At 36.4% G+C, this 17,648-nt stretch overlaps 1 protein-coding gene across 1 annotated transcript in view; it reads right to left on the reverse strand.

Annotated features, from left to right (window-relative positions):
- The window catches only part of C6 (complement C6), a 99,827-nt gene that overhangs the window by 63,017 nt on the left and 19,162 nt on the right, over positions 1-17,648 (reverse strand). The window contains exons 5-6 of the mRNA XM_077117068.1: positions 8,703-8,844; positions 3,269-3,407 (exon numbers count right to left, since the gene is read on the reverse strand). Of these exons, the coding sequence (XP_076973183.1) occupies positions 3,269-3,407; positions 8,703-8,844 (281 nt within the window). The remainder of the gene's footprint in view (positions 1-3,268; positions 3,408-8,702; positions 8,845-17,648) is intronic.

Raw genomic sequence — 17,648 nt, forward strand, 5'->3', positions numbered from 1 at the left:
TCCATCTTTTCTTACCTCTTTGGTAATACTTTGTTTGCTTTTCTTGCTCTTAGTATCATTTCTGAATTTTCTTTCTGTCTTGGTGGAATCTTCCCTGAAAAATTAAATGATCCATAGCTCTCTGTTTATATTTGGATAAAGCATTAAAAAGCTGAGTTGCTACTGTGTATGGAGAGGGATGGAGAGCAATGGGGAGCACGCTCACTGAAGCTTTACAGTAGGGAACTGGATGGGACCTGCTGCTTTACTGGGGGATTCTCAAATGCTAGTATCTTTCACTTCTACCTCCAAAGAGAAAAATCCTCCCATCTTCTGCTTGAGGAAAAGTGGACTAGAAATCTCATGATTAAATATGTAGATTTAATAATCCCTCTGTTTTCAGTAGTCTCTCATTCCTATCTTCACTATACCTGTTGTCTCAGGATCTGGAGTCTCATGGGTGAAATTTCTCCAGTGGATAAATCCCCAGTGAGAGAGGTGGAGGGGAGCTCTCTCCTTATTTTGTGGTGGATTCTTATGTGAACTTTCAACTAATGTCACTATTAGTCCTACAATTCATCTTAGATTCAAATAAAACCACTTATCTTCTTCTCAGGTACTGACTCTGATGAGATGGTATTTCTTTGCTCTATATGCCTGTTAGAACCCTTTGACTTCAGGGGCTTTTGAATGTCTGCATTTTCAGTGTCTTACTTATCGCCCTAAAATGTTATGGTCTAAGAAACAACAATTATTATCCAAAGATTCTCTGAGTCAGAAATCCATAAGCAGTTTAGAGCTGGCTTGTCTGCTTCAGGGTCTTTGACAGACTGCATTGAAGGTATCAGACAGGTCTGTAGACATCTCAAGTCTCAATTGGGAAAAGATCTGCTTCCAAATTCATGCATATGCCTGTTAGAAATATCCTGCTTTTTGCTGGCTGTGGGCTGGAGGCCACCCTCAGATTGTTTTCACGGGGGCCTCTCTATTGAACAGCCTGCAACATTGTACCTTGCTTGCAATGGCTTTTCACTTCCATTTTTCCTGGAGGTATCCTCTATTATGATTTATTTTCTCTTTCTACACTGTTTATTTTAGCCACATTTTAGCTTAAATTTGAGATGCTTGCGATTCATCCATGGATGCATAATCAAAGGACTACAGGATGGAGGAATCTGGAGTTCCAAGGAGAAGTCTCAGATGGTAATGGAAATGTGGCTATCATCAAAACACAGCTCAATTTAAAACTATGAGTTTGGATGAGATTATTTAGGCAATGAAGAGAGAAGAAAAAGGGGCTGTGCCCTCAAAGAGTCCAATCTTTAGAAGTGGGTCAGGTGGGAGAGTGGCACCTGGGGGGAGGTAAGGGGTTGGGCAAGCCCAAGCAAGTTGGCTCAACCCAGGGTTCATGAAAGCCCTTCTGCCTGGTATGACTTCATGGGAGGTTCCTGGTAGCCATGTGTCACTGGGGCACGGTGAGGGGAATAGTTAGGAAGATCTGAGAAAGGGTATGCGGAGGAGGACTCCAGACCCGAGTGGGAAGTTCTGCCAGACAGTAGATGGGTAGGAGAGGAAAGGCAAAGAGGGGGAGTGGAAGGGGGGGTTTGGGGAGATGAGAGATGGGGATAGCAGGAAGGATAGAGAGCGGAAGGAGAGGAGGAAGACGAGCTCCTTATTTTTAAAATGGGTATAATTCATTTTCTATGTATCTGGGGAGGTATTTTAGGAATTGGGTAATACAATATACAGAAGTACTTTGAAAATTCCTAAGTATTAAATACGTATAAAGTGCTAGCTAAGCCCAAATTTGTCCTAATCTCATATGCTGATGTTCCAATTATTGCTTATAAAACTGCATTAAATAGATGCAGTTTTTTACTGAGAATATAAGCAATATGTTTCTTGGAAAATTACTGTATTTCGAAAGTAAATTTGTGGATTGGTTGTTTAGGAGCTAGAAAACATCCTTCCATAGAACAATATTATAAGTGGAATGTTGGTTTTAACTCTTTCCACAAAGCCTAGTCAATACAATGTATCTCAATATTCATCATTGATAGAATTTGTGAATTATTTCTTTGGGAAAAAAATACCTCTTCTGAGTTCCTTTAGAGTATGCCAGCAAGACCTATTCCACCACCCTTGGTGGTGGTAGCACTTCTGAAGTTAGTATTTTTTGGACCTGTGGGGAGATAGAGGGTAGTTTGTTTATCTGGTCATCTTTACTTGGCAGTTTCTTTACCCTGTCATTCCTTCAACTCTACCTAATGGGACTTCTCAGGTAAGTCTTCCCAGAGGGGTTTGAATTTGTTAGTGAGCCTGATGGCCATTCTCCATCACCCACTAAGGTATATTAGGTGTTTTTAAATTGAATATATTAAATTAAGAAATTACTGCCTTTTTGTGTATATAAAGGGTTTTTTAAAAGAAGAGTTGAATGACTTCCTGTTGAACTCATACTATTTGTGAAAAATCACTCGACTTTCTGAAATTCTTCCTGGCATGTCAAATTTGTATGCATGGATGTCACCATTACAACCATGTCCTGCCTGTTTCCCTTATCACAAATGAAAAGAAACAAGGGTGTACAGGTGGTTTGGTGGTAGAATGCTCGCCTTCATGTGGGAGACCCAGGTTCGATTCCCAGACCATGCACCATGCCCACCCCCCCAAAAAAAACACTATGAAAGAAACATATTGTTCACTTTAGTCCAACAAGTATAGAATATTTATCATGTGTAAGACATTGGAACTGGGAGTATGTTGCACATTAACACTTATGAAAAAAATAGAAATCAGCATATTAAACAGAAAGGAAGGGAAGCAGAATTAACCCCATTATTGTTAGATACATCCAGATTTTTCTTTGGAGCCAGGCTTTTGGTCTAAATTTCAAAGTTACCTAAGAGAATCAGCTATGGCAATAGATAATTCTGAATAAATTGAACCATTTACTTGTGTGAAGGAAGTCTGCTGTGGCTGAGTATTCAGTGGAGAAAGCATGGGCTCGAGTCAGAGAAATTTGGCGCTCAATCTCTAATGTAGTACTTACTAGCTGTTAGACTTTGGGTAAATTAGTTACCTCAACTTTCTTCAACTATATTTTTATAAAGACCACTGAACCCATTGAGTTGTAGAAGGATTAAATACCAACATTTAATAGGTGACTAAAATAAAATGCTCATTACCTTTTCATTCTGTCCCTTTTTAACTCATCACTATTTTTGCATGGAAATTTAGCTTATAATCACCATTGGCATTGGGGTACTGCCGTGACAGGCTGTCATACCTCGAAGTTGACATCTTCCAGATTGGCTGGGACACGGTATGGATTACTTGCTCTACTGCTTTTGACAGTTTTACATATTCCTCCAGTGAAAGAGTTATCAAGGACTTCTCCTCTGGACTCTCCTGCCAGAAAATGAAACCTAGAAACAAATTATTTTTCAAGAATTCAGTAGATGAAAAGCAATCTTTAAAATTTATGACATTTATATGGAAGAAATTCTTCTCCTGGACATTTTTGACTCATGACAAATGACTTGAGAAAAAAAACTTTTTTTTTCTAGTCCATGATGAGGCATCCAAAGAAGGTTGGAAACCAAAATTCAGACCTCCTGGCTCTGTTAGGTTCTTCTCATTCCGTTCACTTAATTGTTCTAGGCTTTTAACATGAAATAAGAATTCAGGTTCATAATTATTTCAGAATTCACAAATCCAGTACAAATTTTGGAAGCAAGTTATGAAATAAATTATTACATATTATATGCCACTCGGGATATATCATGTCCTTCAGTATGATGCAATAAAATAATTTCTATATAGAGCTAATAATGAAATAGTGATAGTAAAGGTTTAATAGTATTGCAATACTGTTATTTTTATTGCAACTGTAATATATTTAATATATGTTTTATTTACTAAATGCTTACATACTACTTATTATACAACAGTCTGTCTTAAGTGCTTTAGGAATGTTAACTTATTTAATATTTATAAAAGGTGTAAAGATAAGATGCAATTATTACACACATTTTACAAGTGAGAATTGAGGCAGAGAGAGAAGAGTTAGCTTGGCCTGAATCCTGTGACTGAGAGCTTGTTTTGTGGTTGATAAAAATCTTAACCAAGAAGCTAACATTTTCCCAAATTCTTATAATATATAATTACATATTCTATGGAAAAAAGAGCTTTGTGTCAAAACAGTTTGGGATACGTTGTATTAAATACATTATAAAATTCTTTTCTACAGATCTTACCAAAACCCTTTAAAAATATAAATTATCAGGGCAGTGCAATGGTGGCTCAGTGACAGAATTCTCATCTGCCATGCCAGAGACAAGGGTTCAATTTCCTGAGCCTTCCCATGTGAAAAAAAAAACCAAAAAACTACAAATATATGCATATATATATGTAATTATATATATATATATATATATATATATATATAATCATTAAAGGAGAGATTGAATATATAGTATTGTCCAAAGCATTTACCTGAAAACCTTGTCTGCGAAAGAACACATGACATAGTTCCACAAAATATCACTGGGAAATTCCATCTAATATAAAGGAACCCATACTCCTTCCCAATGATCTATAATTTTATTGTCCTGCTCTAATGGTACAGGTGGTACAAAGCAGCTTTAAACACCCCAAGAAAATCATCTACCATCTTCCTATTTGTTTCCCTTGTACCTCACAAGCCAAATATAACTATGAGTCATCCCCCTTACCAGAAGCTGCAACTCTACCAGAAGCTACAATTTTCACAACTAAAATAGAGTTGTGAGAAAAGACGAATGGACTCATGTTTGAGATTGGGGTAAGAGATGGTTCATTATGTGAGACTTTTGTTATCTGCTACTAGCCATTTAGATTTAAAGGAGAAAATTAAATTATTCAAGTACTTGCTCTAATCATTTGATATAACATCCTTATATAAAAGAAGACAAAGGAAAATTTGAATGATGCAAAATGATGATTGAAAAGAAAGAGCTTGACGAAAAAGAAATTAACAGCTAGTATAAATATTTTTGAATTTTGTATCAATATAATTGTGTTAATGTAATTATATATATTTGTGTTTATGTATGTGTATATTTGTATATTTATATTTATATCTATTTTTCCTCATTTGAGAAATGGAGATAATTTTTGCCTTAGGATTATCGTGAGGATTAATATGGATCAGCAGAGACCCAGCCTGTCCCCTAAAAGAAACTTAATACGTATTAGTTCTCCAAACTTACTGCTGGAGAAAGTGTTTATTAATTTCATTAAAGCAGTTGCAAACGAAATTCAAGAGTGATTGCTTGCATGACACAAGATCAATGTACAAAAATCAAATATATTTCGGTACAATAGCAACGAACAACGCAAAAATGAAGTTAAGAAAACAATTCCCTTTACAATAGCATCAAAAATGGCAAAATTCCTAAGAATAAATTTAACAAAATAAGTGTAAGATTTAAATGCAGAAAGCTATAAAACGTTGTTGAAAGATATTAAAGAAGATCTAAATAAATGGAAAGACATCCTATATACATGGATTGAAAGTGTTTGTTTTTAAATGGTAATGCTCCCCAAATTGCCCTACAGATTTGAACAATTTCTATCAAATCTAAGCAACCTGTTTGCAGAAACTGACAAGATGATCCTAAAATTTATATGGAAATGCACAAAGCCCTGAATAGCCAAAACAATCTTGAAAAATAAGGACAAAATTGGAGGGTTCACACTTCTGATTTCAAAACTTTCTTCAAAGCTACAGTTATCAAGACAGTGAGGTACTGGCATAAAGATAGATATATAGATCAGTGGAATAGAATTGAAAGTCCAAAAATAAACTTATACATCTATGGGTCAATTAATTTTTGACAAGGGTGCCAAGGCCATTTAATGGAGAAAGAATACTCTTTTCAATGAATGGTGCTAGGACAACTGAATAGCCACATGCAAAAGAATGCAGTTAGGCCCCTTTTTCACACCATCCAAAAAATTGACTAACAATGGATCAAAGACCTAATTTAAGAGCTAAAATTAGAGAACTCTTAAATGAAAATATAAGATAAAGTCTTGGGCTTGACAAAGACTTCCTAGCTACAACACCAAAAAACACACACAACAAAAGAAAAAATAAACATTCAGCCAAATTAAAAATTGTTGGACTCCCAAACATAGTATCAAGAAAGCCTAAAGACAACCCACACAATAGGAGAAAATATTTGCAAATTGTATATCTAATAAAGGACTTAAATACAGAATGTATAAAAGCTCTTTGAACTCAATAATAAAAGGCAAATAATAAAAAAAAAGCATCTGAATAGATTTCTTCCAAAGAAGATGTACAATATTATTAATCATTAGGGATGTGTATATAAAAATCACATGAAATGTCACTTCACACCCACAAGGATGGCTTGTGTCCTCAAAAGGACAGATAATAACGTGTCAGTGAAGATGTGGAAAAATCAAAACCATCCTATGTAGCTGGTGGGAATGTGAAGTGCTGTACCTTCACCACGTCACCATTCTTCCAAAATTTAAACAGTTACTACGTAGCCTATCATTTCCACTCCTAGGGTTACACTCAAGAGAATTGAAAACATATATTCACCCAAGAACTTGATCATGAATGTTCAAAGTAGAGCTATTTATAATAGCCTGATAGTAAAACAATCCACATATCCATCAACTGATGAATGGATAAACAAAATGTGGTATGTTCATACAATGGAACACTATTTGATTGGAAAATAGAGCAAAGTGCTAACATAAGGAATCTGGGAAGACAGCAGCTGCTTGTGGAGAATCTAAAGGTAGCATTTTTATGGAGGTGGGCCCATCAGGGCATGCCTGAAGAATCTTTTAGGAGTTAAGACGATTATGCAGCAATTTTCAGCTCTATTCTTTGTCCATGCTACTGAGATATGTAAGTTGACTTTAAATTTTGGATATTTTGAGTGCATGATGGCCTCTAACACAATAGGTTTCTCATGTGCTTTTATCTTCTTTAGTTTTGTATCATATTTTCTAACTTTTTAATTCAATTCAGAGATTTTATGTGTGTGTATGTATGCATGTGTATATACCTACATATTATATAGATGTATATTTAAAATTTGAAAATATGGTTATATTTGTGTTTGGTTTGACGTGAACTTCTAAGGGAAAAGGAAACAAACAACATCAAACAACATGCTACTATTGCCTGATTCCTGCTTCAGGTTTAGGGCCTGGTGATTAATGTTGGCAGAGTTGGAATTGGGGAATGTTTTTCCAAGTTCTCTCTTGCAGCGACACTATTTGAAAGGAGAGACAGCCATTCAGCAAGCCACCTTGTTTAGATAGAAGTATGATGGGGAGACAGAGATTCTAAGGCCAGCAGATAAGTAGAGATCCCAGGAAACAGCTCTCAAAACTCTCAGTCCCTGGGGAAGCCAGAGAGGACTGGCTGTCCCCAAGCCAACAGTTTTGCTCATTTCTGAGAATTCTTGAGGCAACAGCTCTGCTTGGCAGAGGGCCATGCAGTACTTCTGCCAAAGTACACAAACATTTGATCCTCCCCATCTGTAACTCTAGACTCTAGACCAACTAAGCAAGAGGTGAGTTTATAAAGTCACCTCTCATCAATCACAACATTGGAAAAAGTGATTTATCAGTGGGAATTTGGAGCTGATTTGAAACTGAGGTTTCCTTCCCGTGGAAAAGAAAGAAATTATTTCTGTACATTGATACAAAGGTGATATTGAAACACTCATGGAAGTAAGCCCTAATTAGGAGTTCTTATAGCAGAACCTCAGAACAGCTGAGGTCATCCAACAAACAGATGGGAGACTGAGGTCCAGAAAGATTAAATAACTTGGCTGTGATGTAGTGAGTTAATATGAAACTAGGTCTGAATTCCTGCTCCTCTAACTTCCAGACTAATGGCTGCTTTATTGGTGGCCCAATTTGATCAATATCTTCTGATTTTCATTTTAAATCAAATGTATTTGCAATTTGTCATTGTTTGCTTTTGGTGCTTCAAGGTTTCATGTTATGCAACTCTGGCAGTCTAAATAAATACATAAATAAAAATCCAATATGAAAAGTCCAATAGACGCCAATAGCAAATTATCTGTCTTCTGTCCAAAACTGAAGAGAAAGGTCTTTATCATAGGATTGAAAGGTCAGAGAAGAGTGTTTTTACTGGATTTTCTTAAGCTTTCAGTTAGGGCTTAGTTCTTCAGTTTTCAATGACTTCATTTATATTTCCTAAAGTTTTTTCACTCCTAGTGTTTTGAGTTACTATGCTATCTAGACATCCTTTTCTGATACCTGGCATATCGATCTGGAGAGTAACCTTTTCAAGAGCCAGCTCTGGAAACCTACCCTGGCACCTACCAGCTTGGCCTGTCTCCCCCCAGTCTGCCCCAGTGCATTCCAGAGTTGTGAGGGGGATTGGTAAAAATTAAAGAAGGCATTATTTATGGAGGACCCATAACATTGCCTGGCGCAAAGTAAATGTGCAAACATTAAATTCTTTCATTTTCGAAGAGTAAGGCCATGGTCCCATGCAAGCTGATCATGGAAATCAGCTAACAGAGAGAAGGTTGGTGGGAGTAAAAAGAGGCAGGACAAAGGTGGACAATGGCTTGTCTTATTGCTTCATTATTGCTTCCAACCCCTCAGTACTGAGATGCCTTTCGTCCCCAAAATTATAAATGAAAGTTACATACCCAGTGCCCATGAGCTGCACACTAGGGATGGGGTAATACTTCCGCTCGCACACAGCCTTTGTTCTCCCACAGTCCCTTTCATCTGAATTGTCTCCACAGTCATTCTCTCCATTGCATTCTAACTTGCTGGCAATGCAGCGGCCTAGTGAGGAAAAGAAAAAAAAACATTTACACAAATTATGATTAAAGAAAGTACTTATAAATTTGAGACACAAATACTGTACATTTCAAGGCAAAGTTGAGGGAAACTATTTTTTTCATTACATTCTTAAAAATTTTATTCCAAGTCATTCTTGATATGTGATCTTAAATAGAATTATCAGTGTAACCAACCTTAAGAAATATGCCTGCAATGTTATGAGGTCAAAACTACATATAGTATCTCTATACAATATGCCCAATGAAATCTGTCTTATTTAGAAATATTAAAACAATATCCTTAAGAATATGTGGTAACTAACTGTGAACTTTGGTAAGGTGGCAAATTTATTAAGAAATGATTTTAAGCTACTTCAGGATATCTCATAAAATTTTTACTCATAAAAATTGATAGTTTATGGTTCTAATAATTGTTTTTTTAATATTTTTATTTTGAAATCTTCACACACATATAGTCCATACATGGTGTACATGCAATGGCTCACAATATCATCACATAGTTGTGAATTCATGACTATGATCATTTCTAGAATATTTGCATCACTCCAGAAAAAGAAATAAGAAAAAAGTAAAAACTCATACATACCATACCCCTCACCCCTCCCTCTCATTGAACCTTGTATTTCAATCCACCCAATTTATTTTAACCCTTACTCCCCTATTTATTTATTTTCCATATTTTTTATTCATCTGTCCATACCCTGTATAAAAGAAGCATCAGACACAAGGTTTTCACAAGGTTTTCACAATGTGACTGTTTTTTTTACAGTCACATTGTAAACACTATATTGTTATACAATCATCTTCAAGAATCAAGACTACAGGAACCCAGCACAACAGTTTCAGGTACTTCCCTCCAGCCACTCCAATACACCCTAAACTAAAAAGGGATAGCTATATAATGCACAAGAATAACCTACAGGATAACTTCTTGATTCTGTCCGAAATCTCTCAGTCACTGAAACTTCATTTTGTCTAATTTCTCTCTTCCCTCTTTTGGTCAAGAAGGCTTTCTCAATCCCATGATGCCAGTCCTGGCAAATCTTGGGGGTTCTGTTCCACATTACCTGGGAGACTTACAACTCTGGGAGTCATGCCCCATGTAGGGGGCAGAGTAGTGGGTTCACCTTCCAAGTTGGCTGAGAGAGAGAGAGAGAGAGAGAGAGAGAGAGAGAGAGAGAGAGAGAAGCCACATCTGATCACCACAAGAGGCTCTCTGGGGGTGACTCAGTCATAATTGTAAGTGGGCTTAGTTTATCCTTTTCGGGAATCAGATCCATAAGAGCAAACCCCAAGATTGAGGTGCCAGTCTGCTGATTTGGTTGTCCCCAACGCTTGCAAGAATATCAGGAATTTCCCAAATGGCGAAGTTGTACATTTCCTCCTTTCTCCCCAGGGAATTTGCAGATACTTTTTTATTCACTGCTGAAATTATTCTGGGATATATTGGGGCATCATACTAACCTGGACAAATCAACACGTTCTCATGCCTTATTTAAGATTCCATGTACTTATAGTGTTCAACTAAACTGACCATACAAGTTAAGTTAGGTAATGTGCTACCCAAAATATAAATTTGTACCACATAAACATCTTTCCCTTTGATCTCATATAGAGGTTGAAGTTTGAAAATATGGGTCATGCCATCCTTTACCCAGTATTCTGATTTACCTTAGTCCTATCCAGATCATCTTCATTCATATCTCTAGATGAAGTCTGATCACTTTTTGAGCTTTTGTAACAGTTGCTGAATGAGGTAATTCTTACTTTCATGGCTTTAGTGATCTAACTTTGAGTCTTAGGTATCACATGAATAGTTGAAGTTTCAGGGAATGAACAGGTTACATACAAATAGTTCAGAATCTCAGAATTTAGAATTATTTTACTACCCCTGAATATATGTGACTACTGTAAGGGCTCACAATCTAGGAAACTTTACAATGGGCCCCAATCTAATAACCCATGCTCTTGACTTCAATTCACTGAGTTTGTATATTTTAGTTAGTCCATGAGTGAGGCATGAAAATATTTGTCTTTTTGTTTCTGCCACTTCATTCAATACACTGTATTGTATTAAGGTTCATTCACCTAGTTGCATGCCTCACAACTTCATTCCTTCTTGCCACCAATCAGAAGTCCCTTGTATGTAAACACCTCAATTCCCCCCTTTCATTCCTCAGTCATTGTATCCTTAGGCCACCTCCATCCATTGCAAATTATGAATACTGTCGCCATAAATGCCAGTGTGCAAATGTCCATTTGTGTCCCCTCTCTCAGTTCCTTCAGGTATAGCTTAGCAATAGAATTGTAAGATCATATGTCAACCCCACCCCTAGCCTCCTGTGGAGCCACCAGACTACCTTCCAGAGGGGCTGCACCTCTCAGCTTCCCTACCAACAGTGAATAGGTATATCCTTTTCTCCAATTTTCTCTCTGTTCATTTTTAACCAATTTTATTTGCACACCACACAATTCAACCTAAGTAAATAGTCATGCCTTTGCCACCATTATCTATATGAAGACATTAACTTTTCTTCCACAAAGAATCATACCCCCTCCCCAATGTCACCCACTGTTGACATTTAGTTTTGGCATAATCACTTTGTAACATTCAGTGGAAGCATAATACAATGTTCCTGTTAACCATAGACTACAGCTTGCATTGATGGTACCTTTCCCTGTATACTATCCATTTTCATCCCCTTACAATGTTAAAATTCATTTGTTCTCCACCATGCAAAATCATTATTTTATTTGTATGTTAATCCCCATCATTGTCCTCTTTAGACATTTCTGAATTATACCATCTCAATCTTTCTCCTCTATCCTTCCTTCTGGTTTCATACATGTGCCAACCTTTCTCCCTCAACCGTGCTCGCATTCAGCTTCATTCAGTGTATTTTATTACTGCACTACCATCAGGTAGTATTGTGCTATCCATTTCTGAAATTTTACAATTAGTCCTGTTGCACAATCTATATTCCTTCAGCACCAAATGCCCAATTTCTACCCTATTTCTACTACCTGATAAATGTGTTCTTAACTTTAACTTTCAAAGTTCACTCATTAACATTAGTTCACATTAGTGAGACCACTGATTTGTCCTTTTATTTCTGGCTAATTTCACTCAGCATAATGTCCTCATCTGCATTGTTACATGCTCCATAACTTTATTTGTCTTAGCGGTATAGTACCATTGTGTGTATATATCATAGTTTATTTAACCACTCCTCTGTTGATGGACATTTGAGCTGTTTCCATCTCTTAGCAATCATAAATCATGCTGCTATAAACATCAGTGTGAAAATGTCAATTTGTGTCTTTACCTTCAGTTTTTCTGGATATATGTCTAGTAATGGGATTGCTGGATCATATGGCAATCCTACACATAGCTTTTTGAGCAACCACCGCACCCCCTTCCAGAGTGGTTGTACATTTTACAATCCAGACAACAACGGATGAGTGTGCCCCGTAGTCCACATCCTCTCCTGCATTTTTTATTTTCTGTTTTGTTGATAATGGCCATTCTGGTGGGTGTCAGATGATATCTCATTGTCATTTTGATTTGCATTTCCCTAATAGCCAGGGAAGCTGAGCATCTTTTCATCTGCCTTTTAGCGATTTGTATTTTCTCTTCTGAGAAGTGTCTGTTCATGCCGCCTTTTGCCCCTTTTGTATTTGGGTTGTTTTGTCTTCTTGTTGTGGAGTTAAAGAATCTCTTTCTAAATTCTGGATATTAGACCCTTACCTGATATGAGGTTTCCAAACATTGTTTCCCATTGAGTAGGCTGCCTTTGTACTTTCCTGACAAAATTCTTTGATGTACAAAAATGTTTAATTTTGAGGAGATCCCATTTACTTATTTATTTTTTCAATGGTCTTGCTTTTACAAGATTTTTCAATGTTCTTGCTATTACAAAATTTATAAGATAATCCCCCACATTTTCTTTTAAAGGTTTTGTAGTCTTAGTCCTAATATGAAGGTCTTTGATCCATTTTGAGTTAAATTTTGTATAAGGAATGAGATATGTAGCCTCTTTCATTCTTTTGCGTATGGATATCCAATTCTTCAAACACCATTTATTGAAGAGACTGCTCTGTCCCAAGTGGGTTGTATGACCACCTTATTAAAGATCAATTGTCCAAAGATGAAGAGGCCTATTTCTGAATACCAAATTCAGTTTCATTGGTCAGCGTATCTCTTTATGCCAGTACCATGCTGTTTGGACTACTATAGATTTGAAATATGTTTTAAAATCAGGTAGGGTGAGACCTCCCACTTCAGTTTTCCTTCTCAAGATATTTTTAGCTATTCAGAGCATGCTTCCCTTTCAAATAAATTTGGTTATTGTTTTTTCTATTTCTGTAAAGGTAAGTTGTTGGGATTTTAATTGGTATTGCATTGAATATATAATCATTTTGGATAGAATTGACATTTTAACTATATTTAGTCATCTAATCCATGAACACAATATGCTCTTCCATTTATTTAGGTCTTCCATGTTTTTTTTTGCTTTGTTTTGTTTTTTAGCAATTTCTTACAATGTTTTGTGTATAGGTTTTTTTTATTCTTAGTTAAATTTATTCCCAAATATTTTATTCTTTTGGTTGCTACTGTCAATGGAATTTTTCTCTTAATTTCCTCCTCAAAGTGCTTGTCACTAGTGTTTAGGTTGCAAGCTGCCACAATATGATACCAGAACTGGAATGGCTCTTAAAAAGGGGAATTTAATAAGTTACAAGTTTACAATTCTAAATCCATAAACTTGTCCAAATTAAGGCATCCAGGGAAAGATACCATAATTTAAGGAGGGCTGATGGGTCAGGCAGAACTCTGTCAACTGGGAAGTCATGTGGCTGGCATCAACTGTCCCTTGCTCCTGGGCTCCGTTGCTTTCAGCCTTTAATCCTGTGGGGGTTCCTCACTTTGCTTCTCCAGGGTTGGCTTTTATCTCTTAGTTTCCCTTGGCTCTCTCCAGGTTCTGGCTTGCTTAACCTCTCAAGCCAACGTTTGCTGGGCTCCAAGCATCTCCAAACATCTGTGTCTCTATTCTCCATGTATTTGGCATCTTTGTCAACTCTGCTCCAAAATTTCTGTTGGCTCTGTCTTTTCTGTCATTTCTAACTCTCTCCAAAATGTTTCCTCTTTTAAAGGATCCTTGTAAAATAATCAAGAACCACCTGGAATGGGTGAAGACACATCTCCATCTAATCGAAAGATCCCATGCACTACTGGGAGTGTCACCTCTCTGTGGAGATAATCTAATCAAAGTGCTCCAGTAATGAATCAGGATTAAAAGAAACGGGTGCCTCCGCAAGACGAAACAAAATGACTTTTGGGGCATCAAATATTTTCAAACCGAAACACTAGTGTATAAAACATGGCTGATTTTATGGTGTTAATCTTGTACCCTGCCACTTTCCTATACTCATTTATTCACTCTAGTAGCTTTGCTGCAGATTTTTCAGGATCTTCAATATAGGGTACCATGTCATCTGCAAACAGTGAATTTTATTTCTTTCTTTACAATTTGGATGCCTTTTTTTTTTTTTTCTCTATTTGCTCTGGCTAGAATTTCCAGCACCTTGTTGAATAGCAATGGTGACAGTGGGTATCCTTGTCTTGATTCTTACCTTAGAGGGAAAGTTTTTTGCCTTTTCCCATTGAGGATAATGTTAGCTGAGGGTTTTTCATATATTTCCTTTATCATGTTGAGGAAGTTCCCTTCTATTCCTATCTTTTGAAGTGTTTTCATCAAGAAAGGACGTTGAATTTTGTCAAGTGCGTTTTCTGCATCACCCAAGATGATAGTGTGGTTTTTCTGCTTTGACTTACTGATATACTGTATTATATTAGTTGATTTTCTTGTGTTGATCCAGCTTTGCATACCTGGAATAAATTCTACTTGGTCATGGTCTTTTAATGTGCTGCTGGATTTGATTTGCAAGTATTTTTGAGGATTTTTGCAATTATATTCATTAAAGAGATTGGTCTGTAATGTTCTTTTCTTGTGATAGCTTTGTCTTGCTTTGGTTATTAGGGTGATGTTGGCTTCATAGAATGAGTTAGGTAGCTTTCTCTCTCTAATTTCTTTTTTTGAGCAGGACTGGTATTCATTCTTTCTTGAATGCTTGGTAGACTTCACCTGTGAAACCATCTGGTCCTGGATTTTTCATTTTGGGGAGCTTCTTGATGACTGACTCAATCTCCTTACTTGTCACTGATTTGCTGTAGGCGTATATTTCTTCTTGGGTCGATGTTGGTTCTTCATGCCTTCCTAGGAAGTTGTCCATTTCATTTACGTTGTCTAATTTATTAACATATAGTTGCTTATAGTATCCTCTCATTACCTCCTTTATTTCTGTATGGTCAGTGGTTATGTCCTCTCTTCCATTTCTGATTTTATTCACCTGCATCCTGTCTCTCTTTTTTTGTCAGCCTAGCTAAAGGTCCATCGATTTTATTCATTTTCTCAAAGAACCAACTTCTGGTTTTGTTGATTTTCTTGATTGTTTTCATATTCTCAATTTCATTTATTTCTGCTCTGATTTTCATCATTTCTTTCCTTTTGCTTGCTCTGGGGTTAGTTTGCTGTTTTTTCTCCAGTTCTTCCAAGTAAACAGTTAATTCCTTGATTTTTGCTCTTTCTTCTTTTCTTTTTTCTCGCATGGGCAGGCACCAGGGAATGAACCCAGGTCTCCAGCATGGCAGGCGAGAACTCTGCCTGCTGAGCCACCATGGCCTGCCCTCTTCTTTTTTGATATAAGATTTTAAGGCAATAAATTCCCCTGTTAGCACTGTCTTTGCTGCATCCCATAAATTTTGGTATGTTGTGTTTTCATTTTCATTTGCCTTGAGATATTTATTGAATTCTCTTGCAATTTCTTCCTTGACCCATTGGTTGTTTAAGAGTGTGTTGTTTAGTCTCCATATAGTTGCGAATTTTTCAGCCTTCTGCCTGTTATTGATTCCTAACTTCATTCCACTATAATTTGAGAAAGAATTTTGCATGATTTCAATCTTTTTAGATTTATTGAGACTTGCTTTGTGACCCAGCATATGGTCTATTCTTGAGAATGATTCATGAGCTCTTGAGAAAAATGTGTATCTTGCTGCTATGGGGTGTAATGTTCTATAAATGTTTGTTAAGTCTATCTAGTTCAGTTATTGTATTAATCAAAATTTGTTTCCTTATTGTTCCTCTGTCTAGATGTTCTAGCCGTTGATGAGAGCAGGAACTGAAGTCTCTAAGTATTATCATAGAGATGTCCACTTCTCCCTTCAGTGTTGTCAGTGTTTGCCTTATGTATTTTGGAGCATTCTCACTTCGTGCATGATACTTATGACTGTTATATCTTCTTAGTGAATTGTTCCCTTTATTGATAAATAATGTCCTTCTTTGTTTCTTTTAATTGATTTACAATAGAAGTCTAATTTGTTTGATATTAGTATAGCTAACCCTGCTCTTTTCTGGTTGTTGTTTGAATGAAATATCTTTTCTCAACCTTTCAATTTCAACTTATTTTTGTCCTTGGGTCTAAAGTGAGTTTCCTGTAGACAGCATATAGATGAGTCCTGCTTTACAATCCATTCTGCTAGTCTATGTCTTTATTGGGGAATTTAATTTATTAACATTTAATGTTATTATTGTAGAGGCAGAACTTTCTTCTACCATTTTGTCTTTTGGATTTTATATGTCATATTTAATTTTTTTCCTCTTTTACCTTACTGATAATCTTCATTTCCACACTCTCATCAGATCTCGTTCTCTTTTCTCCTGCTTTTCCTATCTGCCTATACTGCTCCCTACAAGTATTTCTTGTAGACCATTTTCTTAGTCAGAAATTCTCTCAGTGATTGTTTATCTGGAAATATTTTAATCTCTCCCTCATTTCTCATTCTTTTTTTGGGAGGCGGGGATTTTGCATGGTCAAAAATCAAACCTGAGTCTCCTGCATGAAAGGCGGGCATTCTAACCACTGAACTACCCATGTACCAGTCTCTCTCATTCTCAAGGACGATTTCACTGAGCAAAAAATTCTTGTTTGGCAGTTTTCTCTTTCAGAGTCTTAAATATATCATAGCACTTCCTTCTCGCCTCCATGGTTTCTGTTGAGAAATCCACATACAATCCTATCGAGCTTTCCTTGTATGTGATGGATTGCTTTTTTTTTTTTTTTTGATGGATTGTTTTTTTCTTGCTGCTTTCAAAATTCTCTCTGTCTTTGACATTTGACAATCTGATTAGTGTTTTGGAGTATGTCTTTTGGGATCTATTCTGTTTGGGGTATACTGTATTTCTTGACTCTATAATTTTATGTCTTTCATAAGAGATGGGAAATTTTCAGTGGTTATTTCCTCTATCAGTCTTTCTCCTCCTTTTTCCTTTCTTCTCTTTCAAGTCAACCACAACATAAATATTCATGCACTTCATGTTGTCATTCAATTCCCTAAGACCTTGCTCATTATTTTCCCATTCTTTTCCCTATATCTTCTTTGGTGTATTATATTTCAGATGTCCAATTCCCTGGTTCACTATTCCTTTCTTCTGCCTCTTCAAATCTATTGTTGTAGGTTTCCATTGTTTTTTCATCTCTTCTATTGTGCCTTTCATTCCCATGTGTTCTGTGATTTGCTTTTTCAAACTTTCGAATTCTTGTTTATGTTCATCCAATGTCTTCTTTATGTTCTCCTTCAACATGTCGATTTGATTTTTGATGAGATTTCATATGTCTATTTGAATATCCTGAATTAGGTGTTTCAACTTCTCTATCCATTAGAAGTGT

This window comes from Tamandua tetradactyla, chromosome 9 (genome assembly GCF_023851605.1).
Source record: "Tamandua tetradactyla isolate mTamTet1 chromosome 9, mTamTet1.pri, whole genome shotgun sequence".
Lineage (NCBI taxonomy): Eukaryota > Metazoa > Chordata > Mammalia > Pilosa > Myrmecophagidae > Tamandua > Tamandua tetradactyla.